The sequence below is a fragment of the Diceros bicornis genome, chromosome 20 (assembly GCF_020826845.1).
Source record: "Diceros bicornis minor isolate mBicDic1 chromosome 20, mDicBic1.mat.cur, whole genome shotgun sequence".
NCBI classification, from domain to species: Eukaryota; Metazoa; Chordata; class Mammalia; order Perissodactyla; family Rhinocerotidae; genus Diceros; species Diceros bicornis.
In genome coordinates this window covers 25,023,880-25,047,433 of record NC_080759.1, presented here as the reverse complement: position 1 = coordinate 25,047,433, position 23,554 = coordinate 25,023,880, and the positions used below count along the sequence as shown (strand labels likewise).

General features: G+C 38.2%; 1 protein-coding gene across 1 annotated transcript in view; it reads right to left on the bottom strand.

Annotated features, from left to right (window-relative positions):
- HCN1 (hyperpolarization activated cyclic nucleotide gated potassium channel 1) overlaps positions 1-21,541 on the bottom strand; it is a 381,116-nt gene extending 359,575 nt beyond the window's left edge. The window contains exon 1 of the mRNA XM_058564113.1: positions 21,059-21,541. Within this exon, the coding sequence (XP_058420096.1) occupies positions 21,059-21,468 (410 nt within the window). The 5' untranslated portion in view covers positions 21,469-21,541. The remainder of the gene's footprint in view (positions 1-21,058) is intronic.
- Positions 21,542-23,554: the final 2,013 nt, after the last annotated feature.

Here is a 23,554-nt window from a genome sequence, read left to right as displayed (position 1 = left end):
ATTTACTTCACTAATTCCTATTTGTCTTTGAATTCTAAGTTCAATTGTCACGTTTTTATGGAGGTTTTTCCTGACCCCGTGGATTAGATTAACCTACTAGCTCTATCCTTCCATATATTACCCTGTAGTTTTCCTGTGTTAACAGAGTTCATCTCTCATTACTTATTTAATGCATGTTTTTCACAGAAGATTGTAAGCTCAGAAAAAGCAAGAGTGCTGTCAGACATCTTCAGTGCTCTATCCTGGGTCTGGCTTAGTGGCTGGCACATACTAGGTGATTAATAAAATCAGTATTGAATTGAACTACATCGTTGTGGAGTTTCAGAGAATTTCTCAGAGCCCTGCCTGTTGAATTCCATTGCAAATTGTCTAGTTCTAATTTATCTCTAGTTTAATTCTGTAACCCAACACTGCTTCTCTGTCTAACACCCCAAAATAGATAATTAGATAAAGTTGTCTATTTAGCTTTTAATTATGGTTTTGTCCTTAGACACATATTAAGTATTTGGAAAAACGTACAAAAATAGAGACACATGAAAGACCAATGGATGTATGTTGACAAACAAGCACAATGTAGTAGGAACAACGTGGTGTTGGTTTGGAAGACAGAAGTGGAGCCACACTAGAAGCCACTGGATGAATCAAAATAGAAAAATAAGAGAGGAAGAGGACCCATCCATGGTAGTGGTGATGGAGAGAAGAAGACAGATTCAGGAGATATTTAGGAGGTAGAGCAAGTAAGGCATGATCAGTCTGATGTGTTTGTGTGTGTGTACGTGCCATGTGCACACTTGTGCACCAGAGGCTGAGTACCAGGGAAGAACAAGTAGGAGCCTAGGATAATAATGAGATTTAGGGTTAAGAATCATTGTTAATCATTCAATCCTTAAGGAAACATAAACTGGAGAGCAGATTTGGCCATCAGGTCAAAGGTGACATAATAAATGAAAGTAGTAGTTGGATACGTGGTCTGATGCTAAGGAATATAGCGTGGGCTGGAATAGATCAGGAAATCATTAGCATGTAGGCAATGTAGGCAGTGATAGTTCAAGACATGGTAACGGATGACATTTCTCAAGGAGAATATGTACAGTGAGGAGAGAAGAGGCCTTGAAGCTAGACATTGAGGACCAACAACATTTAAACTAAAGGTGAAAGAGTTAGAGCCTGACGGGGACTTTAAGAAGCAATAGGCAGAGATGCAGGAAGATAGTCAGAGGAGAGAAGGGTCAGAGAAGTCAAGGATCATCAAGCGCCAATAAGGGTTCAAGTTAAATAAGGTCTGGAAAGCGTCTACCATATTTAGAAACAAGGAGGTTAAATGACATTCATAAGATTTATTGGTTGGTTGATTGGTTGGTTGGTTGTTTTTTTTCAGGATTCTGCTCAAATGGAAAGCCAGGTAATATAGGGCTTAGAAGTAATGATAAGGGAGAGAGAGTGCATAAAAATTCCTCTTTTCAGGGGCCAGCCCAGTGGCATAGTGGTTAAGTTCACACGCTCTGCTTAGGCGGCCTGGGGTTTGCAGGTTCGGGTCCCAGGCACGGACCTACGCACCACTAATCAAGCCGTGCTGTGGCAGGCATCCCATGTATAAAGTAGAGGAAGATGGATGCAGATGTTAGCCCAGGGCCAATCTTCCTCAGCAAAAAGAGGAGGATTGGCAATAGATGTTAGCTCAGGGCTAATCTTCCTCACCAAAAAAATAAACAAATAAATAAATTCCTCTTTTCAAAAGTCTGTAAAGGTGAAGGGTAAACTATGGAAATAAAAACAAATAACTGAGAGCCCAGGGTTTGTTTTATTTTATGTTTTAAAATGTTTTGAGCATGTTTCTTATAGAGAAAGAATTTAAATTTAGCTAAGTTAGGGAGGATAAATGATGAAACACATTTTTGAATTATCCATTGCTACAGGAAATTCTCATCTTGAAGATTAGTGATAACATTACCTATCTCATTTTTCTAAGAATTTAAAATTAATTCTATTTTTAAACAGATAACTTTCAGCAGGTTTTTCTCTAATTCTCTAGTATCCCTGTTTTTTTCCTACTAATTCTGTTTGGGATTTAGATTCTTTAGGTCATTTCTGCAGCTCCACAGTCTCAAAAAGCACTGGTGAGTTATAAAGTCTTGTTTTTGGATGCAGTGATTCCATTAGGTAGAAGATCCTGTTATCAGACCTCAAGAAACTAGAGGGAATGATCTCAGAGGTACAACAGGATTGCAGTTTGGGTGGAATTTCTTGGGTATCTGCCACATAAAACCTCATACATAGTTTCCTGCCTTTCTTAGCTGCCTTTTTTCAGTAGACCCAAAGTCCAATAATAACCCTCCTAAATTTTCCCAAGCAATTGTAATCTATTATTATTCTAATGAACTCCAATTTATAAGCTATATAATATATAACATTTATATGGTAGTAGATTGTAATCTAATGGCAAACATTTACCTTTTTGTCTAATAACTATGTCTTTCTTCAATAATACCTGTAGCTAAAGTTTTATAGCTTCTATTTCCATACACCTCCCAATGCCTTCATTATGAGTACAGTTCTTCATTGCTATTTTCATTTGAATAGTCTGTTCATTTGGGTACATAAGCACTATCCTTTAAAAGAATACGAGAAAATACAATGAAAGGAAATTAAAAGTATTTTTAGGAAATAGAATTGTTTTCACTGGTTCTTATGTTTTCTTGAGTATTAAATTTAAGAAGAATCAAAAGAAGTCTTTATACTTAGTTTTATTTCCATTTTACTTGCCTGCCTGGATAAGAACATTTCAATTTTCAAGATCTTCCCTTAACTCTTTACTGTCAAATATTTAGCCTTTCAGAAAAACAAATGAGCATCTGGAATAATTAGGTTTTGACACATAGGATCCAATCCAACATGCTGAACTAGAAATGAAGCTCTCAGAAAACCACAGCCAGGATTTGGCTAATGGGGCACCATTTCCCGCTCAAGACTATCCACTAAATAACTAAGATTCTTATAGCCAGGAAAAGAAAATATAAATTCTAACAGTACCTTTTTTAATAAAGTCAGAGAAAAAGACTGAGTCACTGGTTCAGGATATGACTAAATTCCTCCAGGGTAAAAGACAGTGGTTAAGATCCTGGGCTCTGGGGCTGGCCCCGTGGCTTAGGGGTTAAGTGCGCGTGCTCTCGCTGCTGGTGGCCCGGGTTCGGATCCCGGGCGCACACTGACGCACCGCTTCTCCGGCCATGCTGAGGCCGCGTCCCACATACAGCAACTAGAAGGATGTGCAGCTATGACATACAACTATCTACTGGGGCTTTGGGGGAAAAAATAAATAATAAAAAAAAAAGATCCTGGGCTCTGAGCCAGATCCCCGGGTTCAAATTCCAGCTTCTCCACTTTGAAGCTGTCTGACCACTTAACCTCTCCATAATCTGGTTTTCAAAGCTGTAACAGGACACAAATAGTACCTTTTGTAGGGTCATTCTAAGCACTCAGTCAGATAATATAAATAAAGACACTTATAACAGTGTCTGGCACATAGTTAGAACTTAGCAGGTGATACTGCATTTTGACCATCTTTTGTAGAATAAACCACTGATATTGCTTTCTCCTGTGTGACCAGTTAAAACATTTCAACAGTAATTCTTTCCTCCACTAAATTAATGTAAAAATAACTGTGACAGATAATGCCTAAAATCTTGATTTACTGTGGACATTTAAGTCAACATAGTAGCATGTTTTTCAAATAAAACAATAGACATATTTCTAGGCACAGAGATTGCACATTTTGTGAACTTTAACTCAGATAAAGTAGAACCACCGCATGTCTAGTTACTGATTATGAAAAGAATTTGAGATTGTGTGGGTGTTCAGCTTGTTTAAATACTTGATAAGAGAAATAAAAATATAAAACTATAAAAAATACATATTTTAAAAATCACAGTAAAGTTATGTTTCTAGGAAGGAATCGTATTTCAAACATCACAGGCTTCTAAGTATTACCTTATATGGTTGTATTTCCTAGTCATTAAACATTTACAGCAATGTGCTTGTAGTATCCATGGCACTGATTTAAGACACATTTTGGTCATTACTATGTCTTGCTGTTGGCCTGCAGTGAGCTCTTACATAATTAGGGCTGAATACACTGCGCTTTTAAAATTAAACCAAGCCTCTGGGAAAGAATCATGGAAATAGATGGTTAAAGGACACCCAGGCAATTAACAAGCAGGATAAAGTTAAAAATTGAACATAGGAAAGTAGGTTAAGAGCTTTTCTCTCTCTTTCCAACATGATTTGTTGATACAGAAAGAATATACTTAGCTTTACTTTATACAGGAAAAAGAGCGAAGCAAACCACATTTCAGTCAATAAGCAAATTCTTTTGCTATTTTCCAACGGATTTTTCTCTTTTTAAGCACACAATTCTGAAATAATTCTCCATGTGATTGACTTTTAAAATAAGCTTGAAAATACTTGATGCTTTCCAGAATCATACAGTGTAACAATGGACTAATAAAGATTGAAATGTTAAAATTCTGAGATAATTTTACTGCAGTTAAGCAATTGCTTTTTTACAAAAAAATACATGCAAAAGTATTGATTATTTGTGATGGTTTACAGAAAAAAAATCTAAGGAATAAATAAGTAAAAAAATTCTAAAATTTAGCTGATGATTAAATATTATAGAATTAACACATCATGACTTTCTCTAGTGGCGTATCATTTTTTACAATTTCTCTATTGGCATTATTTCCCTCCATTAAAGTTATACCCTTATGTATCTGTCTTCTGTATTAGACAAAAAGCCCTGCAAGGCTGTGACTTGGTTTCATTCTTTTTTGTATCTAAAGCACCTAATAGTCCCTGAAAATATACTCAGCCCTCAGTAAATATTTACACAATGAGTGAATTCATGTGTATAACCCCATGTCTTTTAGATAAACCACTATTGTTTCTTTATTTGTACTTATATAGTAATCATTAACAAGCTAACAAAAAGAAAGTGAAAAGGGAATCTAATATTTATTTAAATATTGGCTATGTGTCAGGCACCTTTCACATATTATTTATTATCACAATATTCTTAAGGGGACAGATATTATTTTCTCAAATTTTACAGATTAGCTTCAAAGAAGATGAACATCTCCTCAAATCAAGTTAAAAGGGTTAAGGTTCTGACTTTTCTGAGGTTATGTCTGGGTCCCCTTCCCACCATCAAGTTGCAACAGGTTGCTTTGCCTTAGCATTATTAGGGTTTTGTTGCAAATACAAACCAGATCTGAGAGTAAAACAGAGAGATAAATAGTAATATTGTACTTCTTTTTCACTGTAGCTTGATCTTTCTTTTTGAAAATTAAGACCGCTTCCCTTTTTTTCTCCTACTTTTTATCGTAAAATAAAACAGATACAGAATACAGTGATAAGTCAAACACCCTTGAAATCACCACCCCGGAAAAGAAATAGAACTTTACCACCATGTCCACAGTCCCAATCATGTACCCTCCCACCCTCCAAAATAACAGCTCTGCTGACTTTCATAGTAGTTGCTGCCTTGACTTTCTATACAGTTTCATCACAATTATATTCCTAGATTGCATAGTTTGGTCTGCCCCAAGCCTCCATTTTCAATTTCTATTGAGTGTCACGTAATCTACAAATTCCCCTCCATCCCATTCTTTTCTTTACTATTTATCTGTTAAAGAGCCTGGGTGGCAGGCCCATCAGTTCTCCAAGACTGGATTTTGCTGATTACATGCTCAAGGTGCAAGTTCAGCATGTTCCTCCACCCTCTGTATTTCCTGCAGTTTGGCTCCTGAACCCAGAGGCCTGATTACACTCAGACTCCACCCCCTTGACAAAACTATAGGTTCTTTCATCAAGAAGATGCAACATCCAGTTTTGCTCTTTTTTATTATTAGTGGTCATTGATGCTCAACATCTAGATAGATGCATTAATTGAAGGGGGGTGTAAAATCATTATTTTCTAATTATATCACTACCTTTTCATGTATGAGCTTTAATAATTTTATAAGGACACTTTTTTTCCTCCTCTACTGTTTGGTTACACATTGGTTCAGATAACATAGAAAAAACAGGGTAAATGCTTGATTCTTTTATTTATCCAAGTTTCAAGGTAATAAATTGCATCCCTCTGAGTTTCAGCCAGTAAACATTTTTTATATCATTATGAACTCAAATTTAAACATCTGATGAGTTTGAATTCATTGAAATTCGTATCCTTTTTGAAGTCTATCTTGGCTTGTTCCAGTTGGCCCTGATTCTTTTTTATATTACTCTGGCAGTATTTGATAACTTTCTTACTATCTGGTATGTCAAATTTTTCCAGGCCCTTAATATATATTTCCTGCCCCAGACCTGGGATGAGCCACTCCATTCTCCTCTTCAAATTAGTGCAGACTTCTTGCTATTGGACTGTGTTAATCCCATCCCAGTTTCAGCCGCTCTTCCAAAATACCTGTTGGTTCTATATGAGGTCTGCCTGTTCTTGGGTGTATCAGATGACCTTGCTTCCCATTATTTCCTTCCTTTGTCCTACGTGAAGGTTCCAAAGATACAGGTCTTGCAATTGTCGTAGATTTGTCCCAACCTACTTATCTTTTAAGTTCATAAAGATAGTTTTGCTGTAAAAGTTGTCCAGGGTATTCTTGGTTTTGCTATCTATCTGTTCTATCTGTTTTTTATGTGCAAAAACTAAGCTACCATTATCTTCTCAGACTCAAGTTCCCTTTCCTTTTGAAAATTATGTCAACTTCAGTTTTCTTGTATCAAGATCTATGATATCCTTTCCATTAACTTTACACAAAGATCAATTTAATAGTGCTTACTCAGAAAAATTTTGGTTGGATATTTTTTTCTTTAAGTTTGGTGAACACAATAAAAGAACCTACTTACTACAGAATTAAAATTCAAAATTAATCCTCTTTCAAAATACTGACTCAGAATTTATTAGTTAAACCTATAGACAGTACTAATTTCTCATCCTTATACAATAGGGCTTTAAATGAAATGTGCACTGTTACCAAGTAGCACGATTTGGCAAAAGCAAAAAAAAAAAAAAGATGATACATACCAGAAAGTAATATCATTCTTTCTTAATGTCATTGCTTAAAGAGATACGTTTTTAACTTTATTTTGATGAAGATAGCATTGATTCCAAAGACATTTAAATAGCTTTTATAGGGCTGTTAAACAAGAGCCATCCCAAGAGATCCACAATATATATTCCCCAATTTTTTCTTAAAAACTACACAAAAGCAAGCATTATAGTAAATAGAATTACTACAAGTTTGTATGTATATTATTTTAAATGGCTTCAAATCTTATTTCTAAGAACATGTTTCTGTGGTTTAGATTAGGCTACCCACACTAAATTAAGATACTCAGTTTTTCGTAGCAAATACAGGGGAAAAGACCATATAGTTGTTGGAAATTGTGTATAAAAACCAAGACTGAGCATAATGTTGCTAAAATTTCTTAATTCTTCATATTTATTGAGTGCCTTCTTTGCGCCACACATGCATCTAGCCCTGGGAATACAGTGGTCAAAACAATTTAAAAACCCTCACCCTAAGTGGGGCTTAAATTTTAGATGAGGGGAGATAATAACCAAATTAGATAAACAAAACATTTAGTGTAATAAATTTTGATAAGTTCCGTGAAGAAAAGGCAGAGCAGAGATATGGGAAGTAACTGATAATCAGGAGTACAAAATGGGGTTGAAATTTTACTCAGGTTATATTTGTTTATAATTTTCTAGTATTGAGAAAAAAATTATAGAGGCCAGCCTTTTGGCGTAGTGGTTAAGTTTGTGTGCTCTGCTTCGGCGACCCAGAGTCAGTGGGTTTGGATCCCAGGCGCAGACCCACACACTGCTCATCAAGCCAGGCTGTAGCGGCATCCCACATACAAAATAGAGGAAGACTGGCACAGATGTAGCTCAGGGTCAATCTTCCTCAAACAAAAAGAGGAGGATTGGCAACACATGTTAGCTCAGGGCTAATCTTCCTCACCAAAAAAAAAAAGAAGAAAGAAACAGAAAAAAATTAGAGATCACTCTTGTATCCATTTATTTACAAACTTGTCATATTTTTTTCATAAGATAGTTTACTAGCCTATACATTTTCAAGAACTTCTTATATAGTCAAATTGACCTTTAGGAAGGTTGCAACAATTTACACAGTCTTGGGAGTCATATGTTGGAAAGCTCTCCCCCCTAGTGATATTATTAAATAATTCACTAATATTTTTCTAGGAACTCTGATTTCAGTTATTTTCACCATTTATAGATTTAAACCTATTTGGATTTAATTCAGTCACAAACTGATAAGAATGGATTTTACTCAATTATTTTAGTTGATTAATACTATTTATTCTATAACTCTTCTTCTTTATATTGCTATGAAATTTTTCAAATTTCAAATTTGAGTATATAGTTTAGTTTTTTGGTTTTTGTAGTCACTGATATTTTTCCTAATATATATCCTCAATCATAGTTGTTAATATGTAGGAAAGTCGCTGATATATTTTAATGTATTTATCTTAGAATCAGTCATCTTGCTGAACTTTGCAACTAATTCTATCATTCATAAGTTGGTTCAATCAACTCCTTAAGGCAGGTAAACATTATCTGTAAAAAATAATTTAGCCTCCTCTCATCCTAAATATATTTCTAGCTATAATATTGTGCCTTATTGCACTGACTGACCCATCCAGAACCAATCTTCTCTACTCAATCCCTGCTAACCAGGTATCTAGCCTCAAAACTAAACTACCTGGTCGAGAGGGAATTTTTCCCCTCTCAAGGCACGTCTTTCTAGCCACAGCTCTAATTCTTAAATGGCTTGTCCAAGCAAAACTCTATCTTCCTGTATCTTCCATACATTGTTTTTAGTATTATGTTTCTGTGTAAAAATATTAGATAGTTCAAGAAGTCTTAACTTAGGGTCCAAAAATAAATATGCTTGAAGGGAACCACAAACCTCTTGAAATCACAGACAAAATTTTGTAAATTATGCCCTTTTCCAGGGGGGAGGATCCACAGCTTTCATTTTATTCTTAAAGTATTCTATTAGCCTGGAAGCCTAAGAGTCACTAACATAAATGGATAGCCATAAATAATTTAGTACAATCAATAATTACAGCTAATAGAATTGTGGGGTTATTTATAATGTTCAATATATATACAACCATCACTAGGTGCTTTTAGCATATATTTTTTGCTATTTTATATATTTAAAAAATACAGACAATATATCTGTCTCTAATCTTCATCCTAATTCACTCACATGATTATTCAAGACATATCAAATTTGTTGCTCAGAACAAAGCTTTTTCAAAACAATTATTTAAACAATGAATGACTCTTTTACAGAAAAAATAAGGAATACTCTTTCTCCCGATAAGTACTACTCGTATAACTTTCAATATTCATTTTATCAGCCTCTGCTCACGTCTCTCAAACAACTAAGATTGCATAATTTTTAATAAAGTATATTCTCTTTTTAAAAAATAACAACGCTAACATATTCTGCAAGGGCAATAAGCGACATCTGCTCTAAAACGACATAAAAAAGATTTTAAAAATCAGTCTTTCAAATTTGCAATCTTTCTTAATTTATATTTCTAAATAACCATTTTTCATAGACTATTAAATCTAACAATAAAAAAGAAAATGAAAGAATTTAGCAAGTTATGATCATCTTATTGGGCTCATATATAACACTTAAGTGATTTGAAATAAGATCCCAAATGGTTTAACTATGCCATTTTCTGATGAAAATAAAGATTAACAGGAAGGAGTACATGCAACTCAATGCCATTAGAATTTTCCCTGAAAGCCATTTCTAAATGTTCAATACTACAGCATTCTATACTAACCTAGAAGATAATACTGTTATATCTGCAAAAGCGCAGATAGATGTATTAGAAGTTTTCCAATGCTAATTGCCTCATGGGTGAACCTACTGCCCATAGCACATACAAAAACTGCCATCGCACATCAGGGCTTCTGCTGCCCAGACTTCCGTGAAGATAGAAAGAAAACACAACAGCATATCACTTCACAGGCACATTTGCTTAAGGAATTCTGAAGATTGTCAGGTGTGTACGTAGAGAATATTTTCTTTTCTCTAATAGTTCACACTACATAATTCTGTTTCAATTTTGCTTTCATAATAATAAGAAACATTACATAGCATTAAGTGCAGAGCATAATTTCTAAGTACTACATATCTAGACACTATGTAAATATTTATAATACAAATATAAAATAAATATCCTCCCAACAACCCAATAAGATACATATATTCTAGTCCTCTTTTTATAATTGAGGAAATGGAGCTCCAGATACTAAGGTGATGGAGCTGGGATTCTAACCTGAACAGCCTGGCTCCAGAGTCTGTGTTCTTAACAAAACTAAATGTTCCCTCAAAACATACCCATAGTCTTTATGAAAAGTAAACCAGTATTAAAGGATTGTAAGAAGAACATGTAAGCCCTGCCCCATTCCTTTCACTCTACACACCTACCTTCCTAATTCAAACACCTTAATTCTTTCTTTTGACATTTGATTCGTATTTCAAAAAGAACAAGAAATCAACAATTCAAAGAGACTTATGCACCCCTATGTTCATTGCAGCATTATTCACTATAGCCAAGATGTGGAAGCAACCCAAGTGCCCTCCTTCTACGGATGAATGGATAAAGATGTGGTGTGTGTATATATATATACACACACAATGAAATACTACTCAGCCATCAAAAAAAGACAAAATCGTCCCATTTGCAACAACATGGATGGACCTTGAGGGTATGTTAAGTGAAATAAGCCCAACAGAGAATGACAAAAACTGCACGATTTCCCTCATATGTGGAAGATAAACAAACACATGGATAAAGAGAAGAGATTAGTAGTTATCAGAGGGGAAGGGGGCTGGGGGGTGAGCAAAAGGAGTGAATTGGCACATATGTATGGTGATGGATAAAAATTAGACTACTGGTGGTGAGCATGATGCAGTCTACACAGACACTGATAAATAATAATGTACACCTGAAATTACACAATGTTATAAACATTATGACCTGAGTAAAATAATTGAAAAAATAAAAATAAATAATATAATACAGTTTGAAATATATAAAAAAAAAAAAAAGAAATTGATATATCGACTTTAAACCCTGCTAATTTCCAATTATGGCAGATGAGGATTTAGCTTTCTTATAACACCCAACCTCATTTACCTTTCTCTTGCCCTCCCAGAATAATTGGATAATATTTGCTTAAATTAGTCAATTTTGTTTACATTATTATGACCAGATAAGTGTTATTCACTGCTGAGCCAAGCAATGCATTGTGATTTTTTCCCCTATTTTATACACCTTCAAATCATTCTAGAGTTGATAAAGATCTTTTATTTATTTGCTTGTATTCAATATACCCTACAGGTATTCAAATGAACGTCCTAGATATCTTGCTCCAAATGATTTGTGGAACACCTATTAACATTCCTTTTCAAATGCTGACATTCATTCATTTTTTTCCTCCCCTGAAGGCCTTTCTCCAGAGCCCTCTGCTTTCCTGCCCCGTCTGAACTGGTTTCCTTCAAGGCCAGCTTATCAGGAGTAACTAACTCCTGGTGCCCTGGGCCTTTCTTTCAAAGTTCTTGCATGTTAGATCCCATATCCTGTCTTCTACGTTTTCACATTTATTTGGTGTAATTCCTTGCTTTGCCAGAGCACATCATCCAGTTACTTACTAAGAAAGGATATCATAGGTGGTTAATATTAAAGTTCTTGAATTCTGAATGTCTTTATTTAATCTTCATATTATGGCAGGGTATACAATTCTTTTATTTTTTTTTTTATTTATTTTTTTTTTTTGTGAGGAGATCAGCCCTGAGCTAACATCCGCCAGACGGCCCTGGGCTAACATCTGTGCCTATCTTCCTCCACTTTATATGGGACGCCGCCACAGCATGGCTTACCAAGCAGTGCATGGGTGCGCGCCTGGGATCCGAACCAGGGAACCCCGGGCCGCCGCAGCGGAGCGCGCACACTTAACCGCTTGCGCCACCGGGCCGGCCCCTATACAATTCTTTTAGAAATCACTTTCTTTCAGAATTTTGTAGACTTTGTTACATTGTCATTTAGTTAGAGTATTCTTCCCTAACTTGATACGTAAGCTTCTCTTTGGAAATTTTTAATATTTTTTTCTGGCTCAGTAGTGTTCTGAAGCATCTGTGTGGTGACCCTTGGTGGGCTCTTTTTCTTTCATGGTGCTGGGCATGACTTCTCAAAGAAGTCACTTCACTCCTTGCTGCCTGGAAAATTTGTTTAAAATGTCTCTGTTAATTCAAAATGTCCATTTTCACACTTTATTCTCATTCTGGAACTCTTTTTATAGATTTTTACCTTATGAATTAACCTTTATTTTGCTTATATTTTCTATTCTCTCTTTTCTTTTTGCTCTAATTTTGAGTTTTCCTAGACTTTATGTGCCAACTTATTACATCCTAACACTTTTTTTTTATTCTCTGGGTACTCTTTTCGTAACATATTGTTCTTACTGTATAGATAAAATATCTTCCTGAAGATATTATTATAGAGTATTTTTTAATAATGTTGTAATGTCCCCTTATCCCAAATGCCTTTCTGTTCTCTGGACTTTCTTTTGCTGTTTGATTTAGTCTTTCTCTTTCTTGATGGAGACATTTCTCAAAAGTCTCGCAATCTTTTGCTTTCAGATTATATTAGATGATGGAATATCAAAATATAATTATAGTCTCTATGTACATATGTGAGGCTTTTTGCAAGGTCACTAGGTAATAAATAAGAATTTGGAAGACCTTGAAACGTCTCCCATTGAAGGTATTTTTCTCTACTTTCCTGCCTGGAGAGAATTGACCTGGCTCCAAGCATTCTGTTAGAATTGAGAGTTCTGTATTCACTAAGGAGACCCTTATTTAATCCTCCTGGTTTCAGCCTGGCTTTCCTGGAAACTACTTCTTAATTGGTACCTTCATGTCCTGAATACTTTTGGGGTTCAATGGTGAAGGACTGTGGAAGTAGAATAATTTCTCCATTAGCTTTCTATTTTCCAAAATGTTTTTGCGATCTCTTGTTCTCTGTTTTCTCTTCTATTTGTCCGTGTCTGTGTGTTTCTTCACATTATTTTGGAATGGTTTCAAGAGGGAAGAAGAATAAATGATCAGGTTTAATCCATAATGTTTCCCTGCAGGTTTGGAGAATTATTTATACCGGTAGCCTTGTTTCTTTTTAGATAAAAGAGCTGGAGTGACAGAATTAAGATTCAAAAGAGCTGAATTCCTGGCCCAGTTCTTACTATCTATCTATGTCACTGTGTTCATGCTGTTTAAGCTCCCTGCAGTTTCATTTAGTCATCTGTATATTGGGCCGGGAAGTGTAACAGTTGGAACACATACTTGCAGGTGACAGCAGGCAGGAGATGCCAGGTATTGCTGTAGGGAAAGAAAGAGCTTTCTTTATCTAGATTCATTAATTCTGAGATTAAATGTGTGCATGCCCTAGTTGGAGACTAATTCTCCGTACATTCATTCAGTAATATTTGTTAAAAGCCTGTTATGTTGACCCAGCAATTCCCAACAGAAGTGAAAATATATGTCTGCCCAAAAAATTGTACAAAAATATTCATATCAGCAGTATTTCATAGCGGCCAAAAGGAAGAAACAATCCAGATGTCCATCAACTGATGAATGGATAAATGAAATTTGGTATAGCCACACAACGGAAATAAAAAAGGGCAAAAGCAAAAAGGGAATAAAGTACTGATACATGCCACGACATGGATGAAACTTGAAAACATTATGCTAAGTGAAAGAAGCCAATAACAAAAGATTACATAGCATATGACTCCATCGATATGAAATGTCCAGAACAAAAAAAAATTCATAGGACAGAAAGTAGATTAATGGTTGCTTCGAGCTATGGGAGGAAGAGGGGAAGGGGAAGATAGACATGAGTGCTAACAGGTACGGGGTTCCTTTTCGGGGTGATAAAATTTTCTAAAATTGATTGTGGTAATGGTTGCACAAGTCTATGAATATACTAGAAAACATTCAATCATACACTTTAAATGAGTGAATTATATCTCAAAAAAGCTATTAAAAAATAAAGCAGGGGTTACCTCTGTGGTGTAGTGGTTAAGTTCGACACCCTCTGCTTCGGCAGCCTGGGTTCCGGGTTCGGATCCTGGGCACGGACCTACACCACTCATCAGCCGTGCTGTGGTGGCAACCCACATACAAAATAGAGGAAGACTGGCACAGATGTTAGCTCAGGGCTAATCTTCCTCAAGCAAAAAAAGAGGAAGGTTGGCAACAGATGTTAGCACAGGGTGAATCTTCCTCAGCAAAAAAAAAAGAAAATAAAAAAATACAGCATCTGAGAAAGCTCAGGAAAAAGTCTATTATGTGCATTTTTATGATATTAGGAACATAAAATTGAATAATACTGATGAGGTCATGGAGCTTAAATTGTAGTAGAGGGACATATATAAAATATAACTTTAAATTCTGATGAAACAAGAAGCCCAGACAGAAAGTAAAATGGAGGGGGGAGTGTTTAGGATGATCACAATATTAAACAAATCTAAAGGACAAGAAGACACCAGCTATGATGCAGAATGATGAAAAGTGAAAAGAGAATTCAGGGAGTAGGGTTAAATATCACATCAAAATCTCTGTAGCAGGAGAGAACTGAACTTGTTCCAGGAGCTGAAAATTTGCCCAGGTGGCTGGAAAACAGTGAGGGCGTGAGCAGGCGTGTCATGAGGTTGCATAGAGAGGTTGAAATTACGCAAAATCTTGTAGCTCGTGGACAGTTGTCAAATGTCTTCTAAGAGTAATGGGAAGCCTCTGAAGGGTTTTAAGCAGCGTGATATCATTATTAGATTTGCTTTTTAAGATCATTCTTGCCACTCTATGATGAATAGAATGCAGGATAGTTTTGACTTTCTGTCCTAAAACTGCCTGTGCATATCTACACAGGAATGTCAACATGGATGAACCTACACCACTCTTGTAATTTTAAGAGGTGTCTCAACTGGCAGCAGTGTTTTAATTGGTAAAATCAATAGGTATAGATTCTCTAAAATGTTCATAGCTGGTAATTCCATTCCCTAAACTTTGCCCAGTAAAAATGAAGAGAAATGCACAAAGACATTTGTTGCAGCACTACTTATAACACTGGAAACAAACTTGAATGCACAAAATTTGTGAATAGTTGCTAACTCTGTATGTGTAATTAGCTTTACTTCTTTAGAATTATAGTTAATGTCTTGAAAATAAAAACATGTCTATGTAAATAAGATTGTCAAATTGTAAATCCAGGGCATGCATAATTTTGCTACTTTGCTTTAACTGAGTGGTCAGTTATTAGGTGAAACAGTTGGAGAATACTATGGGAAAATTAGCTAATAAACTTGAAATTAATAAATGGAGAAACTAATAATAAAGGGGGAAATTAATAAATGGGGAAACTAATAAATGGGGAAATTAACTAACAAACTTGAAAAGAGTCATGAAATCAATTTTTGTCACTCAAACTTGGGTGAAATGTGTCAGATAAATGCTCAATTCAAAAATAATCAACATTGATATATAATGCCTACCTGCACATAATCGTACACAGATGTCCCTTGAATAGTTTGTCATACATGCACAGCACACACACACACACACACACACACACACAGAACTAATAGAGCCAGAAAGGTTTATTTTGCAAAACATAGAAAATTTCAGGATGCACCAGGGAGCATCACCATTTCCAATTTTTTTTTCTGGAAAAATAATGGTAAGTTGTACACATCAAGATGCCTTCACAAAGAAAATTATTTTTAGGAGGAAAGTACTTAGCATAAGTGAAAATAGTATTTTTCCTACTGCACATAGATTTTTTCTTCATTACCACCACCTCAGCTCTTAAAATATATGGTGTCATCCTAATTCATAGTTTGCTACTTCTTTACACGAAATGATAAAATGAAAATTTGACACAAACTCTGAAAATGTTCAGTACTCCTCAAACAGTGCTAATAGTCTGCCATAATTTGTATTATAGTTACAAGAAACTTTGTTTGAATGTCCTCATCCTAAGCCCAATTTTTGTCTCTAAGTAATGGTGTGAATTATCTGCTAAACACAAGAATTACACTTAGACTGGCAAATTCTCACATCAAAATCACACCAGATATATTTTGCTTGCCTCACACTCACTTGGGGACATAGGTTCATTGAGTGGAATAATGTAGAATTACAAATACTATTTAAATTGTTTTCTGGAGTTGGTGTTGTTTTGATTTGTGGTTTTTGATCAAGCAGAGAGTTTCATTAGATTTTGTTAAATGATCCTATGATAACAATAATAAGAAATATATCATTCCGATGCATTTAAAATTCTGTCATTATTATCCAACACACAAGTTCATAAATACAAGTCCAAACAATTAAATATGAATTGGCAAAAGTGCATCAGCCCAAAGATTCTCAATTTATACTAAGTCCCCAAAAGTAGGTTTAAAGGGAAAGTTACTCAGAAAAAAATGGAAAACATCTTATAATATTTTAATAGTATAATATCACTGTAATATCTACTAAATGCACTTAAATAGTGAAACATTTAATAAAATTAAAAGTTTTATAACTTACATGTACACTAAGAAAAAGTAACTGAATACATTCATGTCTCCAAATCTTTCAAATAATTTCACTTTAAAATTGGGCCTAACAGTTGCTAGAGCCGCTGAGAAAAACTTAATTGAATTTGTCAGATATAAAAAGGTTCACCAATCAGAGAAAAAAATAAATTCTTACGGCTAATTTTGGTTCCACTGATATGGAAAGCAAGTAAAAGTATCATTTCTGGGAAAATATAGAGTACATTCAGCAAAAAGATAACAAAACAGTAGGCTAATTAGTCCTTAAACCCCAGAAGGTTTGAATTGTTTTCTTGTGAGAGCCTCCTGGAAACAAATGGTCTCTCTCTGACTAACTGTGTAATACGGGTGAAGCTTCCCTCCACTGATGAACACATCAGTGACCCCTGACATCAGTACAGTTGTGGATGCAACATGAGGCAGAGATGGAAGCCACAAATGGCAATATCTTCAGGAAGTGACTCCCGTCCCCAGAGTCCCTGTGTACTTATGACACAACAAGCTTTTCACACAGTTATTCACACTAATTGATGAAAAGCAGCAGAAGAAATAACAAGTCAAGATATAAAATCTCCTTCTTTACCAGAGGCAAGATTTTGGCTGGCAATATATAAGAATAAGAGCAATATTTTTAAAAGAGCCTTTAGGTCAGCATGATCCAACAAAATAATGTCAGAATCCCTGAAATGGCAAATAGTCTAGTGATAAATTCTTCCAAGGTAAACTACTTGCATAACAAAAACCATCCACAAAAGTACTCTAAATATTCTTTCACTCCATTTGAATGATTATATCATAACTATTGGCTGTGAAAGCACAATGCTTGGCCAGAGTCACTTTTTTAGTCAGTGAATAAAAAAGTAAAATTTTAGCTAATAAATATACAATCATTGCTAGTAATCTCACCAAAAAAAATCATTTAACCTCCAAATTAAATATTTGTGTGTGTTTGTGTGTGTTGTTCACATGAAATTCAATAAGACTGACACCATGTCCTCCCTACATAAAGATCAGTGTAATTTTTTTCTTAAGTAATCATCTATATTTTCCCCAGTTTGGGTGATTACATACCATGGTATAAACAAAAACATAAGATTTTTTTACTAAATTCTCTAGCTTCCACCTAGTTATTTCTAACAGTATTGACAGTATTGGGCTCTTCTCTAGTCCCTGAAGGTTTCTAACATCATCTTCTCCTGAGAAAGAAGGGAAATACAGTGCCTCTGCCCTACTTACACCAGAGCTAGGAGAAAAGTACCTGCCAGACACAGCAATAGCATGCTTGGGCCCCGGGGGGGGAAGGACAGGCACCTAGCTAGCTCTCTGGGAGTCTCAGAGGGAGAAAACCCTGCCGCCTGAAGGAAGTGGAAAGGACTCCGTCTTAGAAATGCTTCTGAGAAGGGATACTAGACCATCAGCCACAGTGTTCAAGGCCCGACATGCCCTGAAGTAGCGGGCTCATGTTACACTCAGCAGTGTGGGGCGCACCAAAGAGCAGGCTGAGGAAACTTCCGGCCGTGCAAAGGCTTATGAAAGAGTCAAGGGAAAAATCTCTCTGGGTATCTTTATCTCCAATCTCTCCCCCCTTCTCCATGGAAATTCCTTCTTAAGTGTCACTTTCTCAGCTGCTAAATTATTACAGAGCATAAGTCTGGCATTGTAGGAATCACAGCAAAGCACTTCCCTTAGAGTGTCTTCTTCAGGAAAGGGGCCTGAGGTGAACAAATCATGACCATAACATTTCTATTGTGTTGAAGATTACTCACACATAGCTTTTCCTTTACAAAAAAAATACTGTTAGAATTTTGTCTTTCTTATTTTTGCTTTTTTCATTACATTTTCCTGACATGTTATAGATTTTGAGACATATATATTGGTGTTGAGATCATATAAAAACATTAATGAAATAATAAGATCTAAATGTCTTCTGTATGCAAATATTTATGATTCCTTCTTTAGTTTGTTGTTTTAGAAAAACAGTATATACTGTTAATTATGAGTTTTAAAATCTATTTTTTTAGATATCTTCCAGCAAAAACTTAAATCATAGTAATTGTTTAATTTATGTCTGTCATTTTCTTTTTCCAGTTATGCAAGGGAAAATCAAACATTCCAAACTACTCCACACTGGAATTTGTTCAGAGTATTAGGTCACTTTTTAATCATCTCCCATTTCTTTGAAATGCATGAAAAAATTAAACCATCATCTGATTTCAATTTTTTTTCGTTGTTTAGTAACAATTTCTTGTTTTTAAAGAGACATTTTATCTTTATATGACTTACATGGGAAAATGTGGAGAATCTTGAATTTCATGAATTTCATTCATTCAAAAGATTTTGGCACACTATTCCAATTCCTGGAAGGTGGCCATATGTTTTTATTCAGTAAGTGGTGAAAGTTTAATTATTTGAAATATGCCACCATTTTGAAAAGTGTAGTCTCTTTTCACATTGTTGAAGAAATAAAAGTATCAAATGTAATCATTTAATTGAGTGTGAAATTAAATCAACAAAGTTTAGCATTTTATTTGCATGTGAACATTGAACCACATATATTTCTGGAAAGACCATGCTTACTTTTGTTATTAAAACTGAAGCCTGTTTCCATGTAAAGTTTTTCATGAAAAGATTGTAACATGGGTTGCAATGTATTTCCATTGAGGACTGAGGGAGAGAGAGTAATCTACATTTGATTTCAACCTTTAAAATGCTAAATAACATGTCAATTTTATATACCTTAGAACAAGGTCACTTATAAGTTTGCTTCTATAAGTATCTTCCTAGTGGAGGAAACGTTTGATTATTTAATGGATCCTTTTAACATGAACATTCTTTCAGTCAAACTCTTAATTTTCTATGGACTATAAATGTCATTAGGTTTTATAAATCCTCCTTTGGACTTTGCTATGTGTTTTTGCAAATAAGACCTTAAAATTACACACTTCCTAAAATCCATTCACTCTATGGATAAATAATAGAGGCTACTGATTTCTGAGACATATAGAGAAGGTGAAGCCAGTCCCTCCAAAGCTTTGTGTGCCAGGAGTATGGGTTTTCCACAGCTAATGGCATTCAGAACTGCGGACAGCTCCCAGGAAGGCGAGGAGTCGACGGCAATTTCCCCGAGTTTCTAAACATAACTCAAGGTAATGCTGCTTTTTATTGCTATATTTGTTTGCTGTTTAATAGACGCCTATTAAAACTGCTTAGTTTGCACACATGCTCCTTTCGTTGATTCTTTTTCTTTTTCGAACGAGTTCAGTTAAATAAATAAATAAATGCCACTCTGAGTTACTAGGTTTTTTTTTTTTTTTAAATTTTAAATGGCATGACTAACCTTACTCAGGAGCTAATATAAAGCGGCTGCAGGGTGTGCGCACGCTAATAAGAGGATCTACTTCACGACCTTCATTTGATAATCTCTAAACATGCTTATAAGCGAATGAATACTTGGTGACAAATAAGATCAGGAAACGTCTTAATTTTAATTCTCCGAAGCAGAATTTCCCTGACAGCTGACAGCTCTCCTGCCCTTGTTCCCGACCTGGGAAACGGGAAAGAGATTTCCGAAATAGACCTGTAGTCAGGGTCAAGAAAAGGTGTCTCTCTGTCTCAGGAAGGGGGCTCTGGAAAGGGCCCCTTGCCTCTGTTTCAGGAGCTCGAGGCTTCCTGTCACGCTCCTGCCCAACCCGGCAGCGACGGCTCCTCTGAAATCTCAAGTCAGGGACTACCTAAGCGCAAATCACCCTTCCTCAGCCTGCCAGCCACTATTCCGAAGAAATGCATTGAGGATACCCAGTGCCTATAAACAGATGAAAAACAGATTCACACTCCCCAGGGGCGAGAGCGGCTGGAAGAGCGAGGACCTGTGAGTCACTGTCTCCGGTGCCCCATCCTCTCCTCCACGGCAAGAGCGCCTTTTTCCCCTTTGGGAGGGACCTACTTCTTGGGGGAGCAAGGCGAGGAAAGGTGTCACCCCCAAGCCGACTTTCTGGCCGCTTCCTTACACTTTCACCTCCGAAGTAAAAGTTTCCCTGGCACAACTTAGCATCCTCCCATGCGGGGGCCACCGTGGCCTTCTTCCCCAACCTGTCCCCAAAGTTCACGAGGCAAAGGAGGAAAGCGTCCCCGGGGCTCCTGGGCAACAGGAACTCATCCTTCAACCCCCTCCTCGGTGGAAACTAGTTGGAGAAGAGTCGAGCTCCCTCAGCCGGAGTAGCAGCCGCCGGCAGCGCCACCCCCCGCCCGCCCGGCAACCCCTCCCTCGAGTCCCCGGGCGCCCCCTCCCAGGAGCCGGGAAGCGCGGGTGAGGGCGCGCCCGGAAGCGAGGGTGGGGCGGCGGCAGGGAGTCCTCACCTGAAATCACTGTAAGGGTGGATAATCCAGAAGCCTGCAGTTTTAACCCTTTCCTGCTCCTTCTCCACCGCCTTCTGGCTCCCAAACATGCGGAGGGAGAATTTGTTGACCCCGGGCTGCAGCATGGAGGTGAACTGCCTCTGCATGAAGCCGTACTGCCGCCGGGGCCCCTCGGCATCCTCGCAGCCCCCGGCCGGCTCCTCGCCGCCGCCGCCGCCGCCGCCGTCCACCTTGAAGCACACGGAGTTGCCGTGCTCCTTCGCGCCGCCCCCGCCGCCCCCCGGCGGGGTGCCCAGGCGCTTCTCGGCCGCGGCCGACCCCGCGCCCGTCGCGGGCGCCTTGGCGGGGAAGACGCTGTTGCCATCGTCCCGGCTGTTGGACGAGGAGTTGGGCTTGCCGCCTCCTTCCATGCCCGGAGAACGCGGCCGGCGACGGCGCGGGCTCCAGACTCGCCGGCCGCCCGGCGCCGGGGGCACGAAGCGGAGCGGGCAGGGGCCTGAGCCGGCTGCCGGCGAGCCCGGCTGCCCGTCGCGGCGGCGGCGGCGGCGGCGGCGGCTGCTGCTTCCCGCCCGCGCCGCTGCTCGCTGCGCGCCTCGCTCCCGCCGCCGCCGCTGCCCTCAGCGGCTGCGCTCCGGGCTCCGGCGCGGCTGGTGCTGAGGCTGAGGCTGCCCGAGCGAGGCGAGGCTCCGCTCAGCCCTCGCGCGCCAGCGCCTCCCCTCGGCTGCCCTCTGCTGGCCGGAAAGGGTCTCTGCCCGCCCGCACACCGCACGCTCTTCCCCTCGCTCTTGCTCCACTTCTACCCAGCGTGACATTGAACTCAAGAGCCCTCGGAGACATCGATTTGCACATGTTGTGAGAGACTCGGTGTATATTTGCACGATAGAGAGAGACAGAGGGAGAAAGACTGAGCTAGCGGATGTATGTTCTTCCAAAAGAAACAGACATCCTTAAACTCACTGAGACATTGTCACATTGCCTGAATGCCTGTTTGATGTTACAACGGGGATAGGGAGAGAGGCTGGCTCTGCATGCGGAAAATTCACGTGTACAGCTAGATGTACACAAGGAAGCCAGATTTGACAATGGATAATAAATTTCATGAGAAGGAGGAAAGTCCTGTGTATATCTGTGTGTGTGTCTGTCTGTCTGTGTGTGTGTATGTCTGTGTGCGCTGAAAGGAAAGAGACAGACAGCGAAAGCAACTACATCTGAGTAACGGGGAGTGATCGGTTGTTTGGGGCTTTTCAGATGAAGCTCTACACCCAGGGACAGACAACTGACCTCATTACGCTTATCCTCGTTTATTCCCTCCGAGCTCCTTAAGCAGGGCATGGGATTTCTTCCTTACCAAGGCCACTCACATCAACACACATGTAAGCAGGTCTTCCAGCCGCCGATACTGAGAGAAAAACGTGTTAGGGAGACCACACCAGAGCTGGCCTATCTTTTTAGATAAGTTACGTAATCAATAAAACGCACTAAGAGGCATGCATATTGGTCAGTGTTCCTCTACACCTCTCCAGGAAGGCAAGATGTCTTGGGCTCTAGGCAGAATGTAATACCATCAGATGGGGGAAAGTATTCTCAAGTGAAACTTACAGCGTGCTGCTGATGCTGAGGAAAGCATTCTGAGATGCCTCTTATTCCCCCAGTGTCTCCCAAACCCACTGGATTAGCTAAAGGAAGCAAGATGTGCTGCCAAACACACCAGTCACTCAGCAGGGCAGCTGGGGACTCTGAAGAGCTTCAAGATTCCCAAATGTCCCAAAACATCTGTTCCAGATACAAGCAATGCCTTCCCGCCTACAGCCTCTTTAAAGGAAATCCTGCCTGCCAAGAGTCCCCAATCTCATGGGTTCCTGTCAGCTACGGCCACATTTTTGAGGGGAGAGGAGTGGGCATCTAAGGGAGGGAATCTATGACAAGCTGACAACCAATAAAATGAGTAGGCCAATCAAGGTACTTTCCTGAAAAACTGAACAGTGATGAAGCCAATTAACAATGGGAGAGGCAAGGACAAAGACAAAGAAGACAATTGGATGCCCTCCTGAGGGGTTAACAGAGGCCAAGAAAGGCAGCAGAGAACAGAGAAAAGAGCAGAGAGAAGCAGAAACAAGAAGCCATTAAGCCTAACTGTGTTCTAATTCTGTAAGATTCCCCTTACCATTCTCCTCACCGTAGCCTATGCTAAATTTCCTTTTGCAGTGAGCTCCATCCTGACTCAGACACCATCTGTTTTCAACTAATCAAAAACCAGAACCCTAAGAAATTACTATAGGTGGCCAAATTTCAGCAGTAAGAAACAGGAAAAATATGAACAGTATCGTGCTCTGATCTATCCAAGTGGGGACTTTGGAAATCCACGAGGTCAGATGAGGCTACCAGGTGCCAGCAGCAGAAGGAAGCCAAAGGGATGGATAAAAACAAACATTGCCCAAAGCACAGTTCTTCCTAAGACAGGCCCAATTACTCAGGCAGCTTTCCTTATTAGACTAA